The sequence below is a fragment of the Pangasianodon hypophthalmus genome, chromosome 2 (genome assembly GCF_027358585.1).
Source record: "Pangasianodon hypophthalmus isolate fPanHyp1 chromosome 2, fPanHyp1.pri, whole genome shotgun sequence".
In the NCBI taxonomy this organism is placed as follows: Eukaryota; Metazoa; Chordata; class Actinopteri; order Siluriformes; family Pangasiidae; genus Pangasianodon; species Pangasianodon hypophthalmus.
This window is the reverse complement of record NC_069711.1, coordinates 20,468,207-20,492,693: the sequence shown is the minus strand read 5'-3', so window position 1 is coordinate 20,492,693 and position 24,487 is coordinate 20,468,207. Positions and strand designations below refer to the sequence as shown.

Here is a 24,487-nt window from a genome sequence, read left to right as displayed (position 1 = left end):
GTTTTACTCCTTGATTTCAATCCAAAAAAATCCAACAATGCACCCAGAGATCCTGTGCTTTTTAACTGGACATGATATTTTATGACTGAAAGGTACTTCCAGCAAAGACGAGCCATTTTTCAGGTCAAAATCCTCAACATGTAAAACCTCTTAAAGGAATGAATTGCACATTTTGAATCATTCCCTATATGTGACAGAGCTACACACCTGCCTGTAACTGTACCCTTTTGCTTCTGTGTTTACTGCAAGACAAAGTTATTAAAAAATGAGGTGCAAAACAAATCCGTGCTGCAGTTTGTGTTGGTCTAGGAAAACCTGCACTTACAAACAGAACACTGTGTGTGCAGAATTAAAATAGGTTTAGGCTTTTTTTCTCTCTCTGAGAAACATGGCCTCACCTGATCCGTCCTGTCAGTGTGGAAACAGGCGATTTGGCTTTTATGCACCACAGCAGAAAATGGATCTTAAGACACACACACACAGCTCCACCATTGCTTTAGTAAGCAAGAAATACTTAACACAATATACTAATATAATGATCATGATGATGATCATGATGATGATGTTCTACGTTCAAACTGCGTTCAAAACTAGCCATTAAAGTTCAATAACACTAACTCTAGTGATTGAGGGGGCCATGAATGATCTTTCTTACTAGTGCTCATCACTTTTCACTTGTTAAGATATCACTTTTTGCAGAGTGATCATGCTGACCAGTCTCATTAACTCCAGATGAGTGAATCACGGCATTCTTGTGATCTAAGCTTTAACTAGGCATGTCAAGGATTCACCAATGTGTTAGAATAAACTGCATGGCATGCTTTGATCACAGTATGAACCAAAATACGTCTGTCCATATTGTTCAGCATTACTTTTAAGTGAACAGTGAGTGAGTGTGCTTTATGGTGGTTCCCTCATGAAAGGGGCACTCGTTCAACCAAGTCCTCCCTCCAATGTCCTTTTGTGTGTGTGTGTGTGTGCATGTATTACATCACTCACTCTGGGCAGCGTAATGTTCAACAGCATCACACACATCTGTGGGATCTCCCTTGAGCAGAGCAGCCATGGAGCAAAGAGTTGAAAAATTATCAGCATAATGCATTGTGTGTAATTAATGAATGAGGATTGGGCGAGATCAATGGGGGGGTATATAAACAGACTACTGTTTATATACTTTTCCATATCAGATACAGAAATCTGAATGGTTAAAAATGGAATCTGCCAATAATGCAAAGCTCATTGATAATTTACTAAATTACCACCAGCTGAACAATGTAGATGTCTCTTTTATCAGGCATAATTTCAGTTGCCATGAGTTCCTGTGCCATTTCACAGGAAATGAAACACTATCTAGTTTTACTGAACCATCTCTGGTAGTCTTATCTCCTCACCCTGCCAGATAAGCAGCCATTGCTAAATTAGCAACTTTTTTAACAATTACTTCTGAAAAAAAAGAGTAAATGCTGAACACTGTTTTCCCATTTCAATTCATCTAGTAGTTTAATCACTTAATTACAAATCTCGGACATGGAAAATTACTTTGAATTATCAGATTTCTCACCAGCCCAGAGAACAATACTTACATTCTTTAAAGAAAATTTTAACTGCTGAAAATTTTAAAACATGATGTTTAAATGAAACCTGAAACAGTAATTCAACACGTTGCCTGTTTCCATATAGTCACAAAGATCAATATTAAAACAGCCTATATTTTATGCTTATTTATCACCTCCATGATCTCCAGAGAATCCTAGGCAAAATTAAACTGGCAGGGCTGATGCTGTATGCCAAGAAGTGTGTGTGGGCAAAGCAGGAAACAGAGTACAGTAGGGCCCCCGTATCCGCGGGGGTTGGCTCCAAGCCCCCCGGCGGATGCCTGAAACCGCAGATAGTAGCTGAAACAGCAGATATGGGGGTTTTACAAGATCAGTGCACAGGTGGACAAAGTCAAGGAAGCGTTTTGTTGTATTTTCATTTCATTCTGCAATTTGTTTCTGTTGCTGAGCCATTTACTACCCTCACTACCAAGGATAGCAGCAATCCAATGAAGAGGACTGAGGCCTGTGAGGAAGCCTTCAACACCCCCAAGCAGATATTGTGTACCTCACCAATCCTCATTAGTCTTGATTTTCCTCACAGTTTCTTGTCCAGGTGACTCTTCTGTGGGAATAGGGGCTGTCCTTGCTCAGGGCAAAGAGGGATTAGACACACCAGTATTAAAACTGAATAGGAAGTACCTACCAAGAGTGACTTGGGACTCAATATAAAAAAAAAAAGGATTGTCTGGCCATAAAGAGGGTGCTTGCTAGATTGCATTATTACTTGTCTGGCTGAGACAAACCACTGTGTCTTGATGTGAATCCAGACCATGACAGATTCACATAAACTGTGAATCCACTGTTCATAACATCATTTTATTTAAATGTCTCAGTTCTGTAACTGGCTTTTGTGCCTTAGCATATCCCTCCATTTGGTCACATATGTGACTATTACTGCAGAGATATAAAGTATTAGTGCCTCCTGTTACTACAATATCAACAAAACCTCAGCCTTTGAGTGAGTGATGCAGGAAATTAACCAGTACAAATTAGTAAATTAAAAATTACACGCATGGTGGCACGCTGGTGTGCAGCCTCTCAAGCTCCAGCATCCCAAACCCCATCCTAAGCTTGCTGTGTCTGCAATTTGAGTTCTCTGTTTTCCTCCCGCCTCCCACAAACACATAGGTTGGTGGATTCGCTCCTCTAAATTGCCCATGGGTGTGAATAAGTATGTGTGGGGTGTCCTGCAATGTACTGGCAACTCATCCAGTGTGTATTCCTGCTTGCTCCCAGTGCTCCTGATTTAGGCTCCGGATCCACCAGCACTAGATTTTGCTAATCATCAGATGAAGCTAGTTCTGATGGAGCTAGTCCCAGCTATGACCCATCACAGCATCACCATTCAGATCGGCTCCTCATCAGCACCATCTGCAAAGTCTGCCAGGAAGCTGAGGGTAGTGACTAGCTGACCTTCATGGACAACTCTCCCAGTTCACAGGCCATACCTGTCAAGGACATCATTTCAACGTCTAGTGCAGGTACGTGCCTTTTTATGACAACATCATAGCCATACAACCGCTACTGACTGCCTTCCCAGCCTGTTTCTGATACCCTCATATAGTCTGTACGCTCTGTATTGCTTTAAGCTGTAAATAGTGCAAAATGTTCCTCATCTTTATTTTGTGTGTTTAAATTGTACTATCTACACTTCCTTTATCTTATAACTGGAATTGCACAGATATTTCCTCTGTGCCTTACTGTATGATGTTACTCAAAGTTGTACATTGCACAATATTGCAATTCTCTCCTTCTCACTGTATACTGCTGATTTGAAGTTGCATGATATTTATCTTGTAGCTTTTGCCATTGCACCTAAATTTCCTCTCTGTTAACTCCTATAATTATCCTGCACTATTCCTAAAACTGAAACATATTTGTAAAGCGCTTGCTGTGACGTTTACTCATCACTGTATGCCCGGATTGTGCTTTTCTTACTTGTAAGTCACTCTGCATTACTGCCATTAGTGACTGCCAATCAATAAATTTAAATGCGATAAACAAAAATTCTGCCACCTTAAGACAGACGTAATGAAGCACAGCTGGAATTCTGGATCGACTGTGCTATTTGTCTGTGGGTCATTGAGAAATGTCTGTGGTCTCCTACTGAGGAAGAACGAAACAGTTAAACACAGGGCTCAGAGGTTAAGGCTCTGGGTTACTGATCAGGACGTTGGGGGTTCAAGCCCCAGCACCACCAAGCTGCCACTGTTGGGCTCTTGAGCAAGACCCTTAACCCTCTATGCCCCTGAGGCGCCGTATCATGGCTGACGCTGCGCTCTGACCCCAACTTCCTAACAAGCTGGGATATGTGAAGAAAGAATTTCACTGTGCTGTAATGTATATGTGCCAAATAAACACTTACTCTTCTATAACTCAGAAGTCACACAACTGTACAGAAAAACTAAATGGAAAATAACTCATCTGCATTCTCATGTATTTGAGTTAGCTTTGTGGGAAATTTTTCTATATTTAAGCTCTAATTTTTTATTTAATTTTACCCTATTTTATTTTGTTTCTGCCTTTTTTTTTATTTTATGAACTATATTAACCCTAGTTTGGACAGACATGCTAATATGTGCTTCTACACCAAAAACTAAATTAGATGAAACAGCAAAATAATAAATTAAAGTAAGTAATCCATGACAGGATTACTTATAATCCACAGAACTTTGACAAAACAGTCCTTTTTGCTTGTTTCTCACATAGAGATCCAGCATTAGGAAGCTGCCAACTTTCACAGATGTGCAGCAGCAGTAAACAGCAGCCAGGGTCAATCGTATGACGTAAAGTATGATAGAAATATAACAAGCTTGCAACTTAAATCTTTGTAAAAACATCATACTTCAGCTATGTTTACCCTACTTCAGTTATATACCCTAATGTACTCAGTGTAACAAGCAGAGCCTCATCCCTTTCTTTTCTGCTGTTATTCAAAAGAAACTAACTGTTCTGCAGCAGTGTGATTCATCCAGGAAATACTGGCACATGGAAAGTTCCAACTCAATCCTTCACTAGTTGATGTCTAAAGAAAGCAAGGCATTTGCTGAAGATGCCCACATGTCAGGGAGGGATAATAAAGAAACTGCTGGATCAGAGAAAGCCCTAATATACAACTCATCAAGACCTAATAAACAACATGCACAACTCTACTGTATTTCATACTCCAATCAACACCATGGACATTAAAGAATTAATCCTGTGATAGTCAGATGCCAGGCAGAAAGACAGAGAAAATTAAACTCTTGAATGAGAAATGCCACAAATTACCTCATGCTCAGCAGAAAGTAGGTCTATAAAGCACTGCTAACTCAGAGCGCAGCCAGAGACATGCAGTAACACTAGTGTGTCTTCGCTCTGCCAGTCTGGAGGGATTACCAGCAGCTGCTCCACTGCTCATTATGGAGAAACGACGAGAAGAAAAGAGCAGCTTGCAGAGTCGGAAACAGGCAGGCAAGGATTAAAAACTTAATGGGCTGACACTGGCAGATTAGATAGCATAAGAGTTTATTTCAATTAATTTCCAACATTTCTTTTGTTGCTGGTCAAGTCGTTTGATTTGGGCGCCTTGACAGAATGCCAAACATAAATCACATTCTACTGTAAAGAGTCTGTTTTACAATTTTGGCAACCCGCAAAATGTCATCATGTGGATTAAAAATAGTGGTGAAGCATGGTAAAATCAGTGCTCAAGGCGAAAATCAGTTTCTGTCTTCAGAGAGAATGTAAAAAGTGAATTCTGCTTGAAGTACACATACACTGTGTTTTGGATTCACCAGTGAGGTGAAGGATTTTTGCAGATGTTTGTACAGACATTTGATTAACAGTGGATGTTGCAAAACTACAAAACTGGTTCTTTATCCATAACTTTCAAATTTGCAGCAGTAACCGAGTTAAAAGACATTTATGTCTCCAGTGTCAGCACTTACAGTCAGTAAGGCGCCCACCACAGGAAAGTCTTCAGGACAGACTTTCCAGTCTCTCAGTAACATGACAAGCTGAGTTTTTAGTCTTATTAACTTCAAAAAAAAAAAAAAGAAAAAAAAAAAAAAAAAAGAAAGAACTTAAAGAGGAAATAACTGTCTACAGCTGCTTTAACAAGTGATTACAGGATCTAGAAGTATCGTGACTTTAAATGCAACTATAAAAGGTCATTCTTTAATAAATAACACAGTATAAGAAAAATTCACATTGCACTACACCATAATTGATTATCTTCCTATAACGGCATGTTTTATTCCTTACGTATTAATTACCTCCAACCACACAGCTGTGGAGAGGCCAGATTCCCTGCCTATTTGATGCTGACAAGCTATGCTTTAGCTTTGGCTACATAAACAAAAAGCAAACATCAGCGAGAATCCGCTCATATCCGTTAATTATACTTACTGCAACTTTGGAGTGTATCCATATTAAAGTTTCGCAATGCTGAACACAGCAATCAAAAATATGTTACAGGCAATTACAACCCATGCAAGTTTGCTGGAAAAACACACACTGTAATGGAAGGGTGCGAACACAGCATTTAGTATGTCTGGTGAACCGAAAATGTATTTGATGTGATTTTCCACAAATAAGGCTAGATCAGCTAGTGTGTGTGATGTAATGTAAATAATCAGCAACATCGGTTTACTCCAGTCCAGGCAATGAATACGTTAAAGGCTTAGAAAAAGAAACACCTATATGAAGCAAAACAATAGAAACTGGTTCGGATTTTACATCGTTAGATGATGAATTGGACTTAAAATGACAAGTTTCCTCATCTGTTACACTTCCAAGCACTGGGCAAGAAATACTAGTGCTCCTTGACATAGCAGCATGTCTGAACTAAATCAGTGCAGCTCTGAGATGAATGAGATTCGCCTGAAAACCCACTGACAGAGAGAAAATATAAAAAAATGTGAGTTAAAATGTATCTGGTTAGAATAGCTGTGTGATGAACAATAATCATCACAGGAAGATTTCAGGAACCCTGAAATTAGACTTCACTCACTGTCTCTAGGATGGGCAAATCAAGGATGTAGACCAGAACAAGCAGATTTCATGGCTGGGTTATTAGTTTTACTCATAGTTGCCTGACAGTCAAGCAGGGTTAACAAGCAGAAAAATCCTTATTAACTTTCCCAACCCAAAAGTGTTAGGTTTAAATATAAACATATAGTTATATGGATGACATACAGTCTTTTTAGAATCAGGAAAACGCAGGTATGTTGAAACACTGACAAAGCCGAGCAAAATAAAGTCTAGCACTAAGCTGTCATACAAGCCCTCTGTTTCTCTTAGTCTGTATTAATGCACTTAGCTAGCTAATTAGCTCTTCTTTATTACATTATTTTAGCCACTAATTTTACCTAGTAAGTTTTCCTGAAATCAAAAAACTGGATTTGACAGCACACTGGGGCTTCCACTTACCCAGTGGGCGAGCTAATGAATTTACAAATTGTCCAACACCCCTGCTTTTTTCTGGAGATCTTCTACAGACACTTTTATGCTTCTGTAGACACTCACACTCTTCTACAGACACTCACATTCTTCTACAGACACTTTTATGCTTCTATAGACACTCACACTCTTCTACAGACACTCACATTCTTCTACAGACACTTTTACTCTTCTATAGACACTCAGCTGGAGGACTGTAACTTTGGCTCATACACTAACACTCACTCTCTGTTGTCCGATACACACTAATAAACCACAAACCATAAGACAGCACAACAACTAACAACCTGCCTTTAGGCTAGTACTATAGCAGAAGAAATGACAGAAATGACATAGATATTTGTTTTAATATGTACACTCACTGGCCACTTTAATAGGAACACCTGTATACGTGATCATTTGTGCAGTTATCCACTAATCAGCCATTGATTTGGCAGCACTATGCATAAAAACATGCAGATGCTGGTCAAGAGCTTCAGTTAATGTTCATATCAAACATCTGAATGGAAGACAAATGTGATCTCAGTGACTTTGACTGTGGCATGGCTGCTGGTGACAGACAGGCTGGTTTGAGTATTTTAGAAACCGCTGCTCTCCTAGGATTTTCATGTACAACAGTCTCTAGACTTGACACAGAATGGTCCGAAAAACAGGTCAGATGAGAATGGTCAAACTGGTTCAAGCTGGCAATGGTAAAACAAAATAACCACTCTATACAACCGTGGTGAGCAGAAAAGCATCTCAGGAAGCAAAACAAATCAAAGGTTGATAGGTTTCAATAGCAGAGAACCACTCTGGGTTCCATTCCTTTTAGCCAAGAACAGGAGTCTGAGGCTACAGAGAGCACGAGTTCAACAAAACTGGATGTGTTGTTTGTTCTGAGATTGGCTAATTACACAAATGAGCAGGTGTACAGGTGTTCCTATAAAAGTGGCTGGTGAGTGTACACACACACATTCAGAAACTTTACAGCATATCTTATAGATCACTTCCATGTCCTTACATTGTGCGAGGATGAAACATGATATACTTCATGATGAGCTCATGCTGAAAGGTTAACATTTCCTGATGGTCATTACAGCACATTGGCTGTATCTTATTTAATATCAAGGAAGCACCTGCTTAGTTCATGAGATCCAAATATATAGAAAGCTACAGCAGTTCTATAAAGCAATATCGTAGATAACAAATAGAAAAACTGTCACACGCAGGCTTGGGATACTGACATTTTAAGCAAACTCTCATGATTCAGAATACCTTGGAATTCTGTGTCCTTTGCCTCAGATTAATTTAAATTTATTTACATCTATCTTGAGATTTCTTTCTCAATTTAATCCACAGAAATTTAAGACAAACAGCAGTCTGCAGTAGCCATGCTCCACAAGAGCAATTCACGTATAATAATGTCTGCAGATCTTCACAAAAACAGGCAGAATGAAGTCTGGAATGTCTGACAGCGCTGATAAAAAGCAAGACAACTATCTCCACATCCAATTTGTGCAAAGAAATAATTCAGACACAGGCTGGGATACCCAGAGGACTAGGCAGTTATGTAACTACAGTAACTTGCCCTCCTCTTTTGAACTAGCTAGGGAGACTACAACAAAGACGACACAGATACTTTTAAAAGTCCTACTAATGTCATGTTCGCACATGACATTTAACACATGACTTCTGGCAAACATGGCTGCATGAGAGGACAACAATCAACAGGATTTTTTCACCAAACAAGCATGACTTCTGTCCCAGAGCAACAGTTGAAGGAAAGAAACACACACATATATGCATGGTTTACTCTAGGCATCAAGTGTTGCAGAGTGCCTCGGGCACAGCTGATGGAAAGAGAACAGCGCTACGGGCTGTCACATCTGTCAGAAATCATCTGAAGCTTTGCATTTTGCCATAAGGATGTTAGAAACATGGAGGCAGAGCTTCAGTGCTGGAGTTTACTCTTATACTAAGATATTAAACACTACTGAGAATAATCTGAATGTGTTCATTTCAAACGCTGGAAAGATTTATTCCATCACCTCAATGAGCCTGAGTATGACAGAATAATTACCAAGTCTAACTTCAGGAAGGAAAGGAATTAACTAAGCCTGCTTTATGACAGATTTATTAACAGTGCTGATGCTCAGCTTCAGAAAAAAAAAAAACACTGCTTTTTCTCCCTACCTTGCATCCGAACATGAGCGAGATGGTGCTGTTGGTGCATGCTACTTTGCAGTGGCACAACATTGGCGAAACGCAATCCAAGTTCTTGATGCTGGGAGACATGCTCTCCGCGCCCGGGCTACTTCGATCGGTCAGCGATCGAAAAGGTCCCTAGCGTGTACTTCCTCACACGCTGCCCGCTGACTGATCCTGGCACGCACCCTCATCTCTCGGCTCAGTGCGCGCCAGCCTCCGTGCGCTCAGTGGACTCGAGGAGAGAGTGGCTGAGCGGGGAGCTCCGGAGCAGCCATGCTGCCTGTGGAGAGCCCTGCACTGGGAGGGCTGATGATGGAAAGAGGGGGGGAGAAGAAGGATTAGAGGCGAGGCTGAGTGGGATGATCCACTTCAGCGCAGAATGCGAAGATCAGCCTCTGCCATGCTTTACTCTCAGCTGAGAGATGGGGAGAATCGCCACTCTCCTGCCACTGACTGTCCAAACAAGGCACAGGCAGAAAAATACAGAGGCAGAGAGAGAAGAAAGAGGAGGGGCAATATGATGCATCATGGGGCTTAACAGAGAGAATTTAAACAGTTTCTGAAGTGAGGAGTTTTTGATTGGACAGCCCAAGAGGAAAAGTGGAGTATTCCTGGTTGAGGCGCAGGGTATGACTATTTACCCGCTTTAATTTCAAGGATTCAAAAGAAAAGAGGACATTACAGATATTAGTTGAATGCTTGAAAAGTTTGGCTTTGACCTCTGGCATAGGCTAATAAATCCACCTGACTGCTGATGTAAGGAAAGCAGCAGACGAGACAGCGAAAGGCATTTAAACCTCTGTGGAATCAGTGCAAAAGGTGACAGCATTAATTTATTATTTATAGGAGCAATAGTGTGCCTTCAGCAATCTGCAGTCTCAGGAGACTCAGGGACTGTAAGCTCTGTAGCACAATGTACAGAGGTGAAGAGAACAGAATGAGCTTTAACAGCCAAATCTGCTGATGGACCAAGTTTCACTGAAAAAAATCTTATCCTCAACATTCGCTTATGTTTGTGTACAAGCAGCACAGATGAAGACCTTCTTTTAATGAACTGAGATGTAATAATTTGGATGTATTATGCAAGAAGTAGCAAAAAATAACACAAACACCAAGCAGAATAACCAACACATCAAGCCCTATAGATACAGTTTTACTGTCCTTGTATATGTGTGGTGGCCTGGGAAAAACAAAGGTCAAATGTGACTGGCTGAATTTCAGGGAAAAAAAAAAGAGATGAAAAATCAGTTGAAATGTTTTTATTTAGGCTACTTTTCAACCTTGCCTTGGCTACCTGACTGCAAAGATTATGTTGGGTAAATAACCTAATAAAAAGTCATTTAAAAAAAAAAAAAAAAGAACAATGTGAACAATGGTGCAAGTGGCATTTACGTCAGGTGAGGAGAAAGAGACTGATGTGGATAACGCTATTATTCAAACTGATAACTTATTTAGCACCATATTTTTTCAATATTTTGCTGTAATATTTTTCCTCTTGACAGAAAGTGGAAAATTTCTTACCTGCTTGCTAACTGGGTTTCCTGACACACAATAATGAGGAAGTGGAAGTCAGAACTCAGAATGACGTCCTTTTCTAAAATAACATGGACACGTCCTTGTTCGTATTTTGTTAGCACCAATCTGGCCAGCTAACTGTGATGAGTGATGTATATTTTCCTTCTCAAAATAGCAAACTGCATAGTCAATATTACAGATGTAACAAGTTAATATATCTATATGTCGACTGATCTAAAGCAAGTACTTACAAAAACAGCGTAACTCGTTTAAAACTACTAAGTCCTACTTTGTTTACTGTTGATGCTGTGAGCTTCCATGTTGATTTGATGTCACTTGCTGAACTTATGGTTGAGGAGACCATCCTGAGTTTCTGAGAAGGAATTCTGAGTTGAGGGGGCGTTTCCTAGTTGGGCTTTTAATTCCGAGTTACGAGTTTTAGTCGAATGCAGCCTAAGATTAAGTGTCTTTTCTGTGTAAACATGTAAACAAATCATGACCTCACTGTAGCATTATAAAGCTCTATCTGGGTTAAGAATGAAAAGGAGATAGAACCATATAATATGAAGGTCATGAAATGTGTTGGAATGAATGGAACGCTTACACTTTTTTCACTTCTCAGGCCCAAGTGTAGCAGAATAATGATTGTGAAATGTGGACATCAGGAGTGGGCCTCAAGCGAGAACTAATAATCACAGGATTATTTTGAGAATGAGGAAGTTGCTTCATGTGAACTAACAGCGCTGCCTCTTAAGAGTACCCACAAGCCCTTTGGGCAAGTGGGTGATGCTTTTTTTTCTCCTCTAAATAATAGTACTTTCCACTCATTGAGATCCTGGCCATGATCTCCAGCCAGTATCAGTGAGCTGCTGTTGTGGAAATATTGCAGAAAGTCTGACTTGACATATACACAGCCATTTTCCTCTGTAAACAGAAGAAAATGGCTGTGTATATGTCAAGTCAGACTTTCTGACTTGACAGACACCTGAGAAATAAGCTGTTAAGAACAGAATTAAAACACATCAGTATGAATAACGCCAAACTGATATATGTGTTTTACAACACAATATTTCTCAGGACACAGTTCAAAATAATTCAGTGTAACTGATAGTTACATATAGTTGCTGAAACATGGCCCATATATCTGGTGTACTAATTCTGTAAAAGTTTAAGCAAGAACATGTTGTACTTTATGAAACAACATCCATAAACCTTGCTGTTGTTCACTGTTGCAACATTTTTGTGCGGCCTTGTGCTCAGCACTTTCTATACTGAACAATGAATTATCCTGTGTGTGTGTGTGTGTGTGTGTGTGTGTGTGTGTGTGTGTGTGCAGGCAGATGCTAATCACTCTGAGGAGCAGCTGAAGGAGCATGCAGTGACTTTATCTAGATCATAAAGTGCTGAATGCTCATGATGGCATTAGAAATTCACAGACTCAGCGACATGTGAGACAAAAAGGAAGAGCACATCAACTGAAATCTCTCGTGGGACTGATATTTCCATTTGTTGTTTTTTTTTTTTTTTTAATTTGCTCTTGGTTTGCTTCTGCAATTTTATAATTGGGTCTTTTCTGATAGCATGAGATTATTTTTTAAACTACATCTGTAAGAAGCAATTAATAAAGAAAACAGTAAGAAAATTCCTCAAGGAAATAAAACACAGTGAGAGACTCCATAAAGTCCCATTATATATATTGGACAACAAAACCTTTGATAGTTGATTATGTTTAATTTATCCCTGCACAGATTATGCCAACATATAAACTTTCCCAGTTTAAAACAAACCAGTCTATCACTACACAGCGTCTGCCATCATTACACTAATAAATATTCAATTGAGAGTAATACAAATTTCATTCATTGAGTGCCGGTGAATTCGAAGCAACACTGGGCGTGAGCCAGGGACACACACACTCATTCACAACTATGGCGCTTTACAGATGCCACTATGCCATAAATCATTTTGAGAGGTGAGAAGGAACTGGAGAGCCCAGACAAAACCCATGCAGACACGGGAAGAACGTATAAAACACCACATTAATCTAAGCTCAGGATCAAACTGGGGACCCTGGAGCTAGGAGGTAGCCACTGTGCCACCCACTGGATAGCACGCATCTACAAAAGTTCTTATAAATAAAATGACCTCATAACCCCAATAACTACAACATAATCCAAACATCTCCAATGTAGAGAACTGCAACAAAAACTCATAAAGAATTTATAAATCTGAGTGTTTTCTGAGTGAGGCTCAGAATGCTAACTACTAATTTTAATATTTCATATGAACTGACCCATGTGAATTCCTACAGATTTGCAACCACGTGACTGTGCTGAATTACTACAGCCTTGAGACTGAGCATCTTCCACAAGATAAAAAGCACTGCTGTCTGACATATCAGACTTGCTCAACTAAAGAACATCAAATGTTAAATTCTATTTCAATTCCTACTTCAATGCTACTTCCATTTTGTAAACACCTTCAAACCATGATCAGAATAATGTGTGCTTGCTTGCTCATTAGGGATAAATTCACAGTGATAAATTTAAATATTTACAATATATTTTTGTGAATCCATTTATTTCTGTAAAGCTGCTTTGTGACAATGTCCATTGTTAAAAGCGCTATACAAATAAAATTGAATTGAATTGAAATTGAATTGAATTGAATAATGTGTACTGTCACCCAACTGAATACAGTCTAACATAAAGATAGAGCTGCTGTGATGTGAAGTGCTTGAAGTGGGCAGGTTTTTCCCACTTCACCTGAACCAGTAAATGCTGGGAGTCACTGTGTCCCAGTTTTAGGTGTAACTCTATTAATCTGAGTAAAAGATATTTTTGATATACACTGTAAATGACATTTGCTGGAATACAATGGCATACAGTAACGTCGTCAACATGGTAATTAGTATTAGCTACTGGCAAAATTGTAGTATTGTTGTACTTCTGCTGTAATCATAAAGTCTGTACAACGCTTTTCCCAGGACTCTTATTCACAATATACTCATGCTGAACATCTTTTCATCACACTTAATACTGTTTGCCTTTACTCTTCTTCAAATGTACATTTTAATGATTAAATATAATCCCACTATCCGGTGTCATCTTCCCTTTTGAGTCTGGTTCCTCTCGAGGTTTCTTACTCATATCATCTCAGGGAGTTTTTCTTTGCCACTGTCGCCTCCGCTTTGCTCATTAACGCTACATACAGTTTTCTCTAAAGCTGCTTTGCAAAAATATCTACTGTTAGAAGCACGTAACAAATAAAACAGAAGTAAGTTAAATTGAACAGTATTGTATATACATTCTGTACAAGAACCAATATTACACGCAACCTCTACCTATCTAAGACCTTTATCCAAAACATTAAAGGTCACTGCCACTACCATTCTGCTTTGGTCAGGATGGCTGAAGGCTGGAGAACACTAGTGATATCAGTGACGAGCAGGAAGCAGCAGTTAGGATGCAGACATATATGTATATTTACTTGATCAATTATATATAAGTATACACAGAGACAGAAAGAAAGAGACGGAGAAAGAAATAACAGACGGTACTTTTCAGTGGCTTAATTCAATAATATACGTACCAGCACACACAGAGAACAATGCAAAATATACTAAAGTGGCATAGAAGCTTCAGGAAAAAAACAGGTCTGGGAAAAAAATTGCAATGTAACACTGGAAACCATACAGAAAGACAGAAAGAGAGAGAGGGAGAGAGAAATAACAGGTGGTACACTTTTCAGTGGCTTAATTCAATAATATACGTACCAGCACACACAGAGAACAATGCAAAATATACTAAAGTGGCATAGAAGCTTCAGGAAAAAACAGATCTGGAAAAAAATTGCAATGTAACACTGGAAACCATTTGTAACAATCCACTGGTCTGGTTATTAACCTCAAGGGTAGACCATCTGCTAGCAGAGAGCAAAAAAAGGCTTCACAACAGCATGAAGCTCTATGGGGAGGATTTAGCATTAGAAAGCAATCTGAAAACAATTTGCAAGGGCAGAACGTCCCAACTGCTCTGCTGCATGCTATGCCTTTTTAGAGCTGGAAAAACCTAGTTTCTGTGAATTTAGCCTAAATAATATGCAGAGTCCTCTGCTGCACAGATTAAAGCTGCTCTGTATACTCAGAAACAAATATAATCTGCTATATAGTCGGTCCATGGCTGAGTGAACGTGTTTAGCTTCCACCAGATTAGCACTTGACTGTGTGTCTGGAGGGATTCGGAGGCCTTTCAGGCTCTCATTAAGATTGACAGTTCATCCTGCTGCTTAGGGCATTTTAGTCACAGGTAGGCCTGCTCACACGCAGAGATGGTGGAATTTCTGCATATACATCCTCTATAGCAGTGATTTTGCACCAAAATCTAATTTTAAAAAATATTATTTAATAACTGTTACTGTACTTTCTGCAAGAATTGTTCAAGTCAGTAAAGCAACTTGTATTGAGGGTTCTATGTCATGTATAACATTATTCGCCCTGGTTTCTGAAGAGCTGACATTTCTTCTTCTGGAGAAGACTGGGATCAGATCAGGACTGGGATCCCATGGGGCCCAAAAAAAAAAAAAAGGAAGTATTTTTTTTTACTTTTATGCAGGTGGAGCGAGTGGTCAGCTAGGAGGACAACAAAAGGCCATGTTTGTCATCATTAATAACTGCTATATCCTGTTAGTGTCACACTTTTGTATAAATGACTAATTTGTTTATAATTGTTTATTTAAAATAAAATCAACCGAGTTCAGTAGAATACATCACAAGCAGTTATGTTAAAAATTGACAACTGCAGGAGCAAGCAGAGACAGGATTCTAGGCCACACTGGAGTGGTGTATGCCTATTTTTAGCTGTTTACCCACCTTGATTATTGTGTCAACAGCATTTTTATCAGTTCAGTGAGTTCCTGTAGTCCTGTGAGCTACGAGTTGTAAAAGGTTAGGAACGTCCGCTCCATGACTGTGCAATATTGACAAAAGTTACAATAATGATGTGCCTTGCAATATACTGAAACAGCATACCTGTGAGGTGTCACCATTAAAGATCAACTTGCATTCATTTTAACATACCTTTAACATGATTTTAAAGAGAACCCATTTTCCATTAGGAAACTAATCTGGAACTTCTGGGATTGGACAGAATGCTCACTGAGCAGAATAAACCATTGGTTGCTTATGCAAAGTTCAACACTGCAATGCTGATTAAAAACAATATACTGTACTGTATACCGCTTATACTATTATTGCCTTATTTAGAGATATGCAGACATTAACACGAACCAAGGTTGTTTTTTTTCCCCATTTATAGCTACAACTATTCAAGTGAAAGCCTAGTAAGGGCTCCTGTATTAGGATCAGAATGGTATAAAAAAAAAAATTCCTATTATGATAACTGGACAACACAATATTAAATCACATACAATACTGCAGTGACAGTTACATCTCACATAATCGACTAGCTCTTAGCTTTCAGCAGTTTTACCAAATCAGTATAGAAGTAACAGCTTCTCTCAGTTTAGCCTGCTTGTTTAAAAAAAAAAAAATACATAGCCCAATTAAAAACTTAAATAATACTTTTACTAATCATTGTATTGCTTTATAAACACACCACTCTTATTCTACACTGTGATCCATGCTTAAACATGAAGATTCACAGAGCTTTTTTCTGAGCCTTTCTCTGCCTATGGGAAGAATCTCAAAGAAAAATTTTGTCTGTGTCTGTGTCTGTGTGTGTCTATATGACACTCTCACCACACGGATGGCTCTGACTTGCCTTTCTGACTTGATTTTCTTTCAGCAATCAAGGATGCTGCATCTTGACACAGACACACTGTTGCTCTCTGGGACAGGCCACTCTGACAGCTCTGTGATTAGAGCTAAACATGGGACACTCGCTTTACCCACAATGCACTGAGAACCTCCTGGGGGGTGCTTTTGATGAGTAAGGAGAGGAACTCCCCTCAGTGGTCAAAGTGAGAAACACACTAAAGCTCATATACACAAAGGCAAGCTGCTTTATTACTAAAAGATGGTGAATCTCAGCGGACACTGATTGATTTGTTGTTATATATTCCACATGTACCAATGTCGTCACACTGTAGACTTCTTTCTTACCTTAACTTTGGGTGTGATGTTTGACAAATCTGTGTACGAATGTCCCACAAAATCTGACCCGACACCTCTGACACAGGGCTATGAATTACAATCACAGGATTGTCAGGGCTCCTTACAGCAGCTCAGGAACTTCATATTATATAGTATTATTTAACCCCTGACTCAATAACCTTGTTTTTTTTTTTTTTTTTAAACCAAAAAAATCCTACACACTATAGCTTCAATGGTAAGTATACTGGTGTGATTTTAAAAACTGTAGCGCTCATCTTTCACGGATAAACTTTTCATCAATACGTAAATTGTTTCAACAAAAGATGGTGGAAAATTCTTGTCAGGAAAAATGTTGCGGGTTTAATTTTTGTGTACTGTGAAATGATTTACCAAATTCTGCTTCTACAACTAACCAAAAAACAAGCTAGCAGGATAAAAAGGGAACTAAAATCTTGCTCAGTCTTATTCAAAAATGATGGACAACTACAACAAAGGCTGTTTCTAGTAGCTGTATGTGTTCAGTTGCTTTAATTCTGTGCTGTCTTTGGATGTTGTTAACTATGGAGAATGGCAGAGACCGAAGAATTATAAATAAATAAATGAACAAAGAATTGCATTATAAACCGTGGGCTGTAGATTCTGTCCATTCAGTTTTTGTCACCCATAGGTGACGAAGTAAGTGAAAAGGTCAAGAAGGCCAATTTGTAATATGCATTAAATTATTAAGAATTAAATTATTAAGAAATTATGCTATTACACAAAAATCATCTAAAGTTTGTTTGTGGTAGTTGATGGCAAAATTACCAACAGTAACATGGTCAGAATAGGCTCCGCTGTTCGCCTCGTTTGTTTGCATTTGGTTATCTGTAGTATGTGCGCCACCTTGTGGTAAAACTGCAAGTCACACATGCTGCCAGTATTCTGTCAATTTGGAAAGAAAAAAAAAAAACAAGATAACTGGACAAGGTCTTTTTCTTAAATGGGCTCTGGAATTAGACTACGAATTCCCAGCTTTGATTACACTGAAGTGCACTTGATACCTGCATATAAACCAGAGGACAACACTGAGAATATGGAGAACAGGCATCCTAGATGACATAACATATGTCCACAATATATGTGGTTTACCTAAGTATATCTAAATAATACGGTTTGTATATCTAAGGACATTAGGTAAATAACAAACTCAAATGACAGGCTTTCAACTGGAGGAAATTAGAAAAGTACTGAAATTAAGGAAAAAAAAAGAAAGAAAAAAGAAAAGCATCCAGATGGAGGCTGAAAGACACTTTCTGAGCAGATAGCTATGGAATACCACTAAAATCTTAATACCAGTGTAATCAGAAAATAAACCAAATGAAAAAATAAAGTTAAATAATTCAAACACTGCATTTTAATTTTGAACAAGATTCATTTCTCTGGTGTAAGAGCAGCCTTTCTATTCATCTTAGAACCCAAACATTCAGATTATTGAGAACAAGGACAAAAATTGTGAGTTGAGCAGTTAAGATGTTATGTGATGAATATCAGCAATTGCTGTCAAGAGGACCTTATTTTAATTCAGGGGTGTCCAGTCTTATCCATAAAGGGTGGGTGTGGGTGCAGGTTTTCATTCCAACCAAGCAGAAGCCACACCGAAAGCCAAGATCAGCTAATTAAACAGATGCAATCAGGTTTTTGTTTGATTGGAATGAAAACCTGCACCCACACTGGCCCTTTCCGGATAAGACTGGACAGCCCTGTTTTAAGTCTCATAGATTTCAACTCACCTTTAATGCTTATTCAGCAGAGAATTTGTGAAGTGCAGTGTCACTGAGATTACGCCTCTGAGTGATGAGTATTCTCATATGTTGTGATTTATCATATGATGTTTGTTGGGCTAAGAGGGCAATCACAGGTCATCTAGGACGACATGAAGACCTTAATGTTTTATTTGGAAAGAAGCCTGTGCTCTCTCTGCTCCAGTTTTCCTCTCAGTACAGTAGATGGCAGCATTAAATCTCAATAAATAGCCATTTGAACCTGCTTTAAAATGATCACAAATTGAGCCCAAACTCAAATGAAAGAATAAATTTGGTGATTTTATTCCTAAGGGAGGATGGAGAGCGGAAGTCAGTTGTACTGTAGATCAGTAAAAGCTCATCAAACTTCCAGGGATAGTCCCTACATTCAGTCTGAGACTAAAATATAAAGTTAAATTTTCACAGAAAGACGCCATTTGACTGACGGCAGACGGCCAACCACAGACTTTTTGCCATAGTCATGCAAGATTGTCTCATTAACTCACTACTAACAGCAAACAAAAACAAAACTCTTGAATAACTTTTAAAGAGAAAATTCTTTTTCAATCCAGTGACTATATCTTGTTCCAAAAAGCTCATTTTGTCTTACTAGTCAAAAGTTCAAAAGCTCTGCACATGAGTGCAGAGAGCCAATCAGATTCTTGCCTTCAACATTCTGAAGGTAGTGGCCAGAAAAGTGTACCAAACATGTTAGAGTGCACACTGCATACTCTAAACAAATCACTTTAGTAATAATTATATTCAGTCACTATGCATGCTCCTGGCATTCAGAGGTGTCATGGATAGAAATAATAATTAATAATAGTACATTTTATTTGCATAGCGCCTTTACCACAGCCGAAATCGCTTAACAAATCACACAGAATCTAAAAAAATGACACACCTTCAACTGCCCACCTTCCATTTATATTGTGCAGACTTTCACCTATTTTCATCCACTGCCCAAATGCAAACAAGTTATCAGTTTTATGATTCTTAACAGCACAATGGGAGTAGGCAGAGCCATGTTGTCCACCAAATATACAGCAATTAAAAGAAAGTAATTTCATGCAAATACAGTATACAAAATGTTACACATGCAAGTGAAACAGCCAATATTCACAAGCAAAATAGTTTACACAGGCTGTTAAAACACTAATCAAACTCACCCAAGCTCCTTACAGTTTTAAACATGTTTCTTCGAGCAGGTTTTCATTTTGCGTAAAGAAATATTTAAAGCAATAAATTGCAACAACCTGTTTCAGCTGTAGTGTCATCTGTAATTAACTGTGATGTACTTGAATATAAATATAAATTAACTTTTATTTTAAAGTACACTGTAGTAATTGTTCATGAAATAACAATAAAACCAACTCAAGCCAGTGGGTTAAGTGCATTCAAAGCACTGTCAGTGAACCTCATAAGCACAAATGCAACAGGCATTCATTGATGCACAGAATGTTTAGACTACAATTAATTTATTACAGAGGTCAAGTTCTAAGTTTCTAAACACATCATTCATTGTAAAAAATACCTAAAACACTGGGTTGCACTTGAACAGTATATTGTTTTCTTGAATAAAAGTGTCTACCAGTAGCAGACTGGCCAAATCCACCCCACACTAAATTAAACAGAAGACAGCAGTACCTTTGTTTATCACTGCAAAAATAGAAGATGGGTGGACAACATGTTATTTCAAATGTTATAAGAATCTATGCAGAAAATAATCCAACTTTCCAAGCTTGTTAAACATATGATAACACCTGGCAAATTGCAGACCCAGTCTTAGACTCAATTGTAGGCTGCACCAACATTCTGAACTGAACATGCTTTTTTCTCACCGATTAGCACAGAACTTTTCTTCTGATTAGCACACAACTTCTGAATCACATAAATGTGCCATAAGAGACACTGAGCCAGTGTTTCCGCTGTTGAAGCGGAAAGAGAGTGGCCTATATTGAGATAAGGCAGTATTTCAGTCCCAGCTGTTCGTATTTTATTAGATTAACACCTACTACTGATGACATCCACTTCCGTGCCCAAGACACATGACGACAACTGGGTCCACCTGATGAGTTTCACAGACTATAAAATAGTTGACACATACATAAATAGCATTTGTATGTGTGTGTGTGTGTGTATATATATATATATATATATATATATATATATATATATATATATATATATACACACACACATATGAGAGAGAGAGAGAGAGAGAGAGAGAGCTTGGCCCAGAGCATCAGAGAATGCCACTTGGCTCCTTCAGAGTTCGACTGCAGAACAAACTGGGATCTGGTGACAGTCAGCCTGCATCCGCCCTGAGCAAACACAGCACACATTTAGCTCCTGGCAATTATGCGAAACCATGACAAAGTGAGCAGACATCAAGTTTAAATCGGTCAGTACAGCAACAAACCAAGTGTTGGTGTTGGACATTGCAGGTCTAAATGATGGGACTAGCATGAAATTTACATAGAATTTTTTCATTTGCTTATTTAACTGCAAACTCTTGCTGTATAGATATTCGCTTATTTCTGTGCGTGCCCTTATCTCCAAAATCACTTAAAGGGTTTATTTTCCATTTTCTAAAAGTCCACTCTATGGCAAAATAGGTTTGTCCATTTTTTAAAATTGCCAAAAAATGCAGTGGCTTCACTCAATGATACAAATGTTATCATGCCATGATACTGGAACACATATCTACAATACATTCACTTATTGTGAATATGTTATGCTAACTTAAACCAGCTAACTAGCTAACTATTGCATTTGCAGTCACTGTAATAACACACTGCACCCAAAATTTGGTGCTACATCCCTGTCTTCTGTAACCACTTTATTCTGGTTGGAGTTCAGAGCCTATCCCAGGAAGGCAGAAACACACCCTGGATGGGACGCCAGTCCATCACACATTCACACACTCATTCACACCTAGGGACAATTTATCATATCCAATCCACCTAATGGTATGTTGTTGGGAAGCGGAAGGAAACCAGAGAGCCAGGAAGAAAGCCAAGTGCAAAATTCCACAGAGAGAGCAACCTGAGCTCAAGATCAAACTGGGGGATCCTGGAGGTGTGAAGTAGCAACGCTAACCGCTGTGCCACAGTGTCACCCTAATACAGAACGGTGCACTGCAAATTGTCATGCAACTATTCTAATAGTATGGTGAGTAAAAATAAATGTTTTTATGTACCCCACAAGAGAAAACCACAGCTCACAGCCAAATTATTAGCCGTAGCATTGTTTTGTTGAGGTGCAAGCATAAGGTGCTACATTCAAGAGGTTATTAATAATCTCATCCCTGAAGATTCAAGTAGTCTCTCATTTTTATTAGCCTGTATTAATAACTATCTATGATACTTTGGGTTTTTACCAAATTAATCAACTGATTTTACCAATTAATCGACTGAGCAGCATACTGGTGCTCACCACGCACAAATAACTTAATTTATTACTGGTCCACCTTGGTAGGAGAATCTGGCAAAAATTATATTACGTTAGTAATGAAATAAAACTCGTTCTCACTAATGGATATTTATCATTACAACTGTCCATCTTTAAGGTGGCTGATGAGCAGGATGACCATCAGCATGATCCACTGGTACAGAGGAAGCATCTGGATGGGAGTGTGTCCTTTAAAGGGTGGGAATGTTTTGGTTGTGACCTGATTAAACACAGAGCACTGACACACAGAAAGCAGCTTTCCTCTGCTCCCCTACTAATAAAGAGATTGCTCTCTATCTACACCCCAGTGCAAACTGTGAGAGGAGACGACAGTTGCTTATGTAGAGCGTTGCTACCTGCTGAGAAACAAATAAGACAACAGGCACAACTTTGCCGATTGGCAGCCCAATGTGGCACACTTCCTTTAACACAGCAGTTGGTTTTTAGGTAACTTTGCGCGAGCTCTTTTCTACTATGCCAAAGACAGCCATGAGACTTAAAATAGAACAGGAACAATGGCCTGGAGCACACAACATGCAGACGTTCCGGCTCAGCACACTCACACTTGGACAGGTAATTAATTCCACTCATGCCAGTGGGGTCACATATACTCGGATGGGCTTCCGCCTCGGGCGAGACCACAGGTGTCTCATTAGATCAACTGGTGAAGAGTCTCAGCCTGTGGATTGAAGAGGTTTGTGTCCACTCTGAGATACACAAGATCCAGTATGGTCAGTTTTGTACAAAAAGAATGTTGACATGGCCCTGAATATGGTGACCTTTGAGTTAAAATGAAACAAATCTCCAACTCTACAACCTATACAAAACCTCATGTATTAGAGTGATATGTCAATGCTCTCCTCTACACATTGAGTCTTAAAAAAAAAAAAAGAGGTACAAGATGTAATGTGGCACAGTTTACTAGTTACTTGTGTTTATTTGAACATAATTAGTAGGCCCACACAAATGTCACATCAGTTCACGAGACAAAAATATAGCAAGTTATGTTACATAGAATCCTCTGTCCTGAAGACTTTTCCTTGTCAGAAAACTTTAAGGAACATCTTTACAGCTAACTGTTACAAAGTTTAAAAAAAAAAAAAAAACTGAAACTGGAGACTTCTTCCAACAATGCTAACTAATCATCTAATTTAAAAAAATGTACCATATCAATGATCACACACTTGTTCTTTTATTCCTTACACACATTTTCTCCCAAATTTGCTCTTAGGCAATTTCCATCCACCAGCCGGCTCTCCCCATCATATGACAGCTAGCTACCAGGGAGAGTGAAGGCCAACACATGCTTCTTCTGAGACACACGAAGCCAGCCAACTGCAACTTTTTGAAATGCTGCTCATGCAGCATCACAAGGCAGCATAAGACACTCAGAGGAAAGTGCTATCTGCCCTCTTCCGCATACATGAGCTTACACACTATTCAATTGGCTAGCGTTGCTGTGATTGACAGAGGAGAGAGACACTGCCATCCCTCCCACCCAGAGGCCAAGTTTGCTCTCTTGGCTTCTGACCACAGATGGTGGTAGCAAACGCTTTTCTCGTGCATGACTCAGGAACCAATTACGCACTCTTTATATCTGTTTATGTGAAGCGTCAGTTAGTTATTAATATGGAAACAATAATGTATTAGAACAAGTGCATTAATATAAATCTGTGATTTGCCCTGCAGCCATCACCACGGTCAGAGGTGCTGTTATGGAAAATGAATTAAACACCATCTGACCAATCAAAATCAAGAATTCAACAACACTGTTGCATAACATTAACAAACAACACATTGTTGCAGCCCTATTACTCACTCGCTCATTTTCAGTAAGCACTTTATCCTAGTCAGGGTTATGTTGAATCGAAAGCCTATCACGGGAACACTGGGCATGCAGTGGGAATACACCCTGGATGAGATCGACTTACCAATGCCATTTACAGTAAGCATCCCCTGATTGCACTTTTTCCAAGTTGACACAGTACCGATGTCTTGACTCTGAGTATCAGCTCATATCTAATACTGTTTCTTTTTGTCCATCCTCTTAGTATCTCAGGCAAATCTCACCAAACATCTGCCCAGTGAAGTGAAAAATCAGAGGCGTGATTGCAACAGGCTTTACATCATATGTTCAGTGTAAGATTTGTGTTGGCTCAGTCAGCATCACCCGAGATTACAGCATAAATCATGTCATGTCAGTATGTCCTATCTGATCCAGCAATTCAGGCCAATACCCACCCCTAGTTCATCCCTAATTCAAAGATCATACATAATAACATGGATATACATTATACAATTTGTTTGTTCCTAAAAGATACAATATGTATACAATACAAGTATACACACTAGATGATTAGGCATAATTTCATTGCAATATACAGGCAATCAGCCAT

The 24,487-nt window shown here is 38.9% G+C and overlaps 1 protein-coding gene across 18 annotated transcripts in view; it reads right to left on the bottom strand.

The window, feature by feature from the left end:
• The window catches only part of dlg1a (discs large MAGUK scaffold protein 1a), a 119,634-nt gene that overhangs the window by 75,875 nt on the left and 19,272 nt on the right, over positions 1-24,487 (bottom strand). Inside the window, exon 1 of one of the 18 annotated variants that reach the window (XM_034310600.2) lies at positions 9,216-9,675. The exons of 16 other annotated variants lie outside the window; for them this stretch is intronic. In XM_034310600.2, the coding sequence (XP_034166491.1) occupies positions 9,216-9,317 (102 nt within the window). In that variant the 5' untranslated portion in view covers positions 9,318-9,675. Of the gene's footprint in view, positions 1-9,215; positions 9,676-24,487 lie in introns of those variants that run through there. One more of the 18 variants, XM_034310609.2, reaches the window with a different exon arrangement.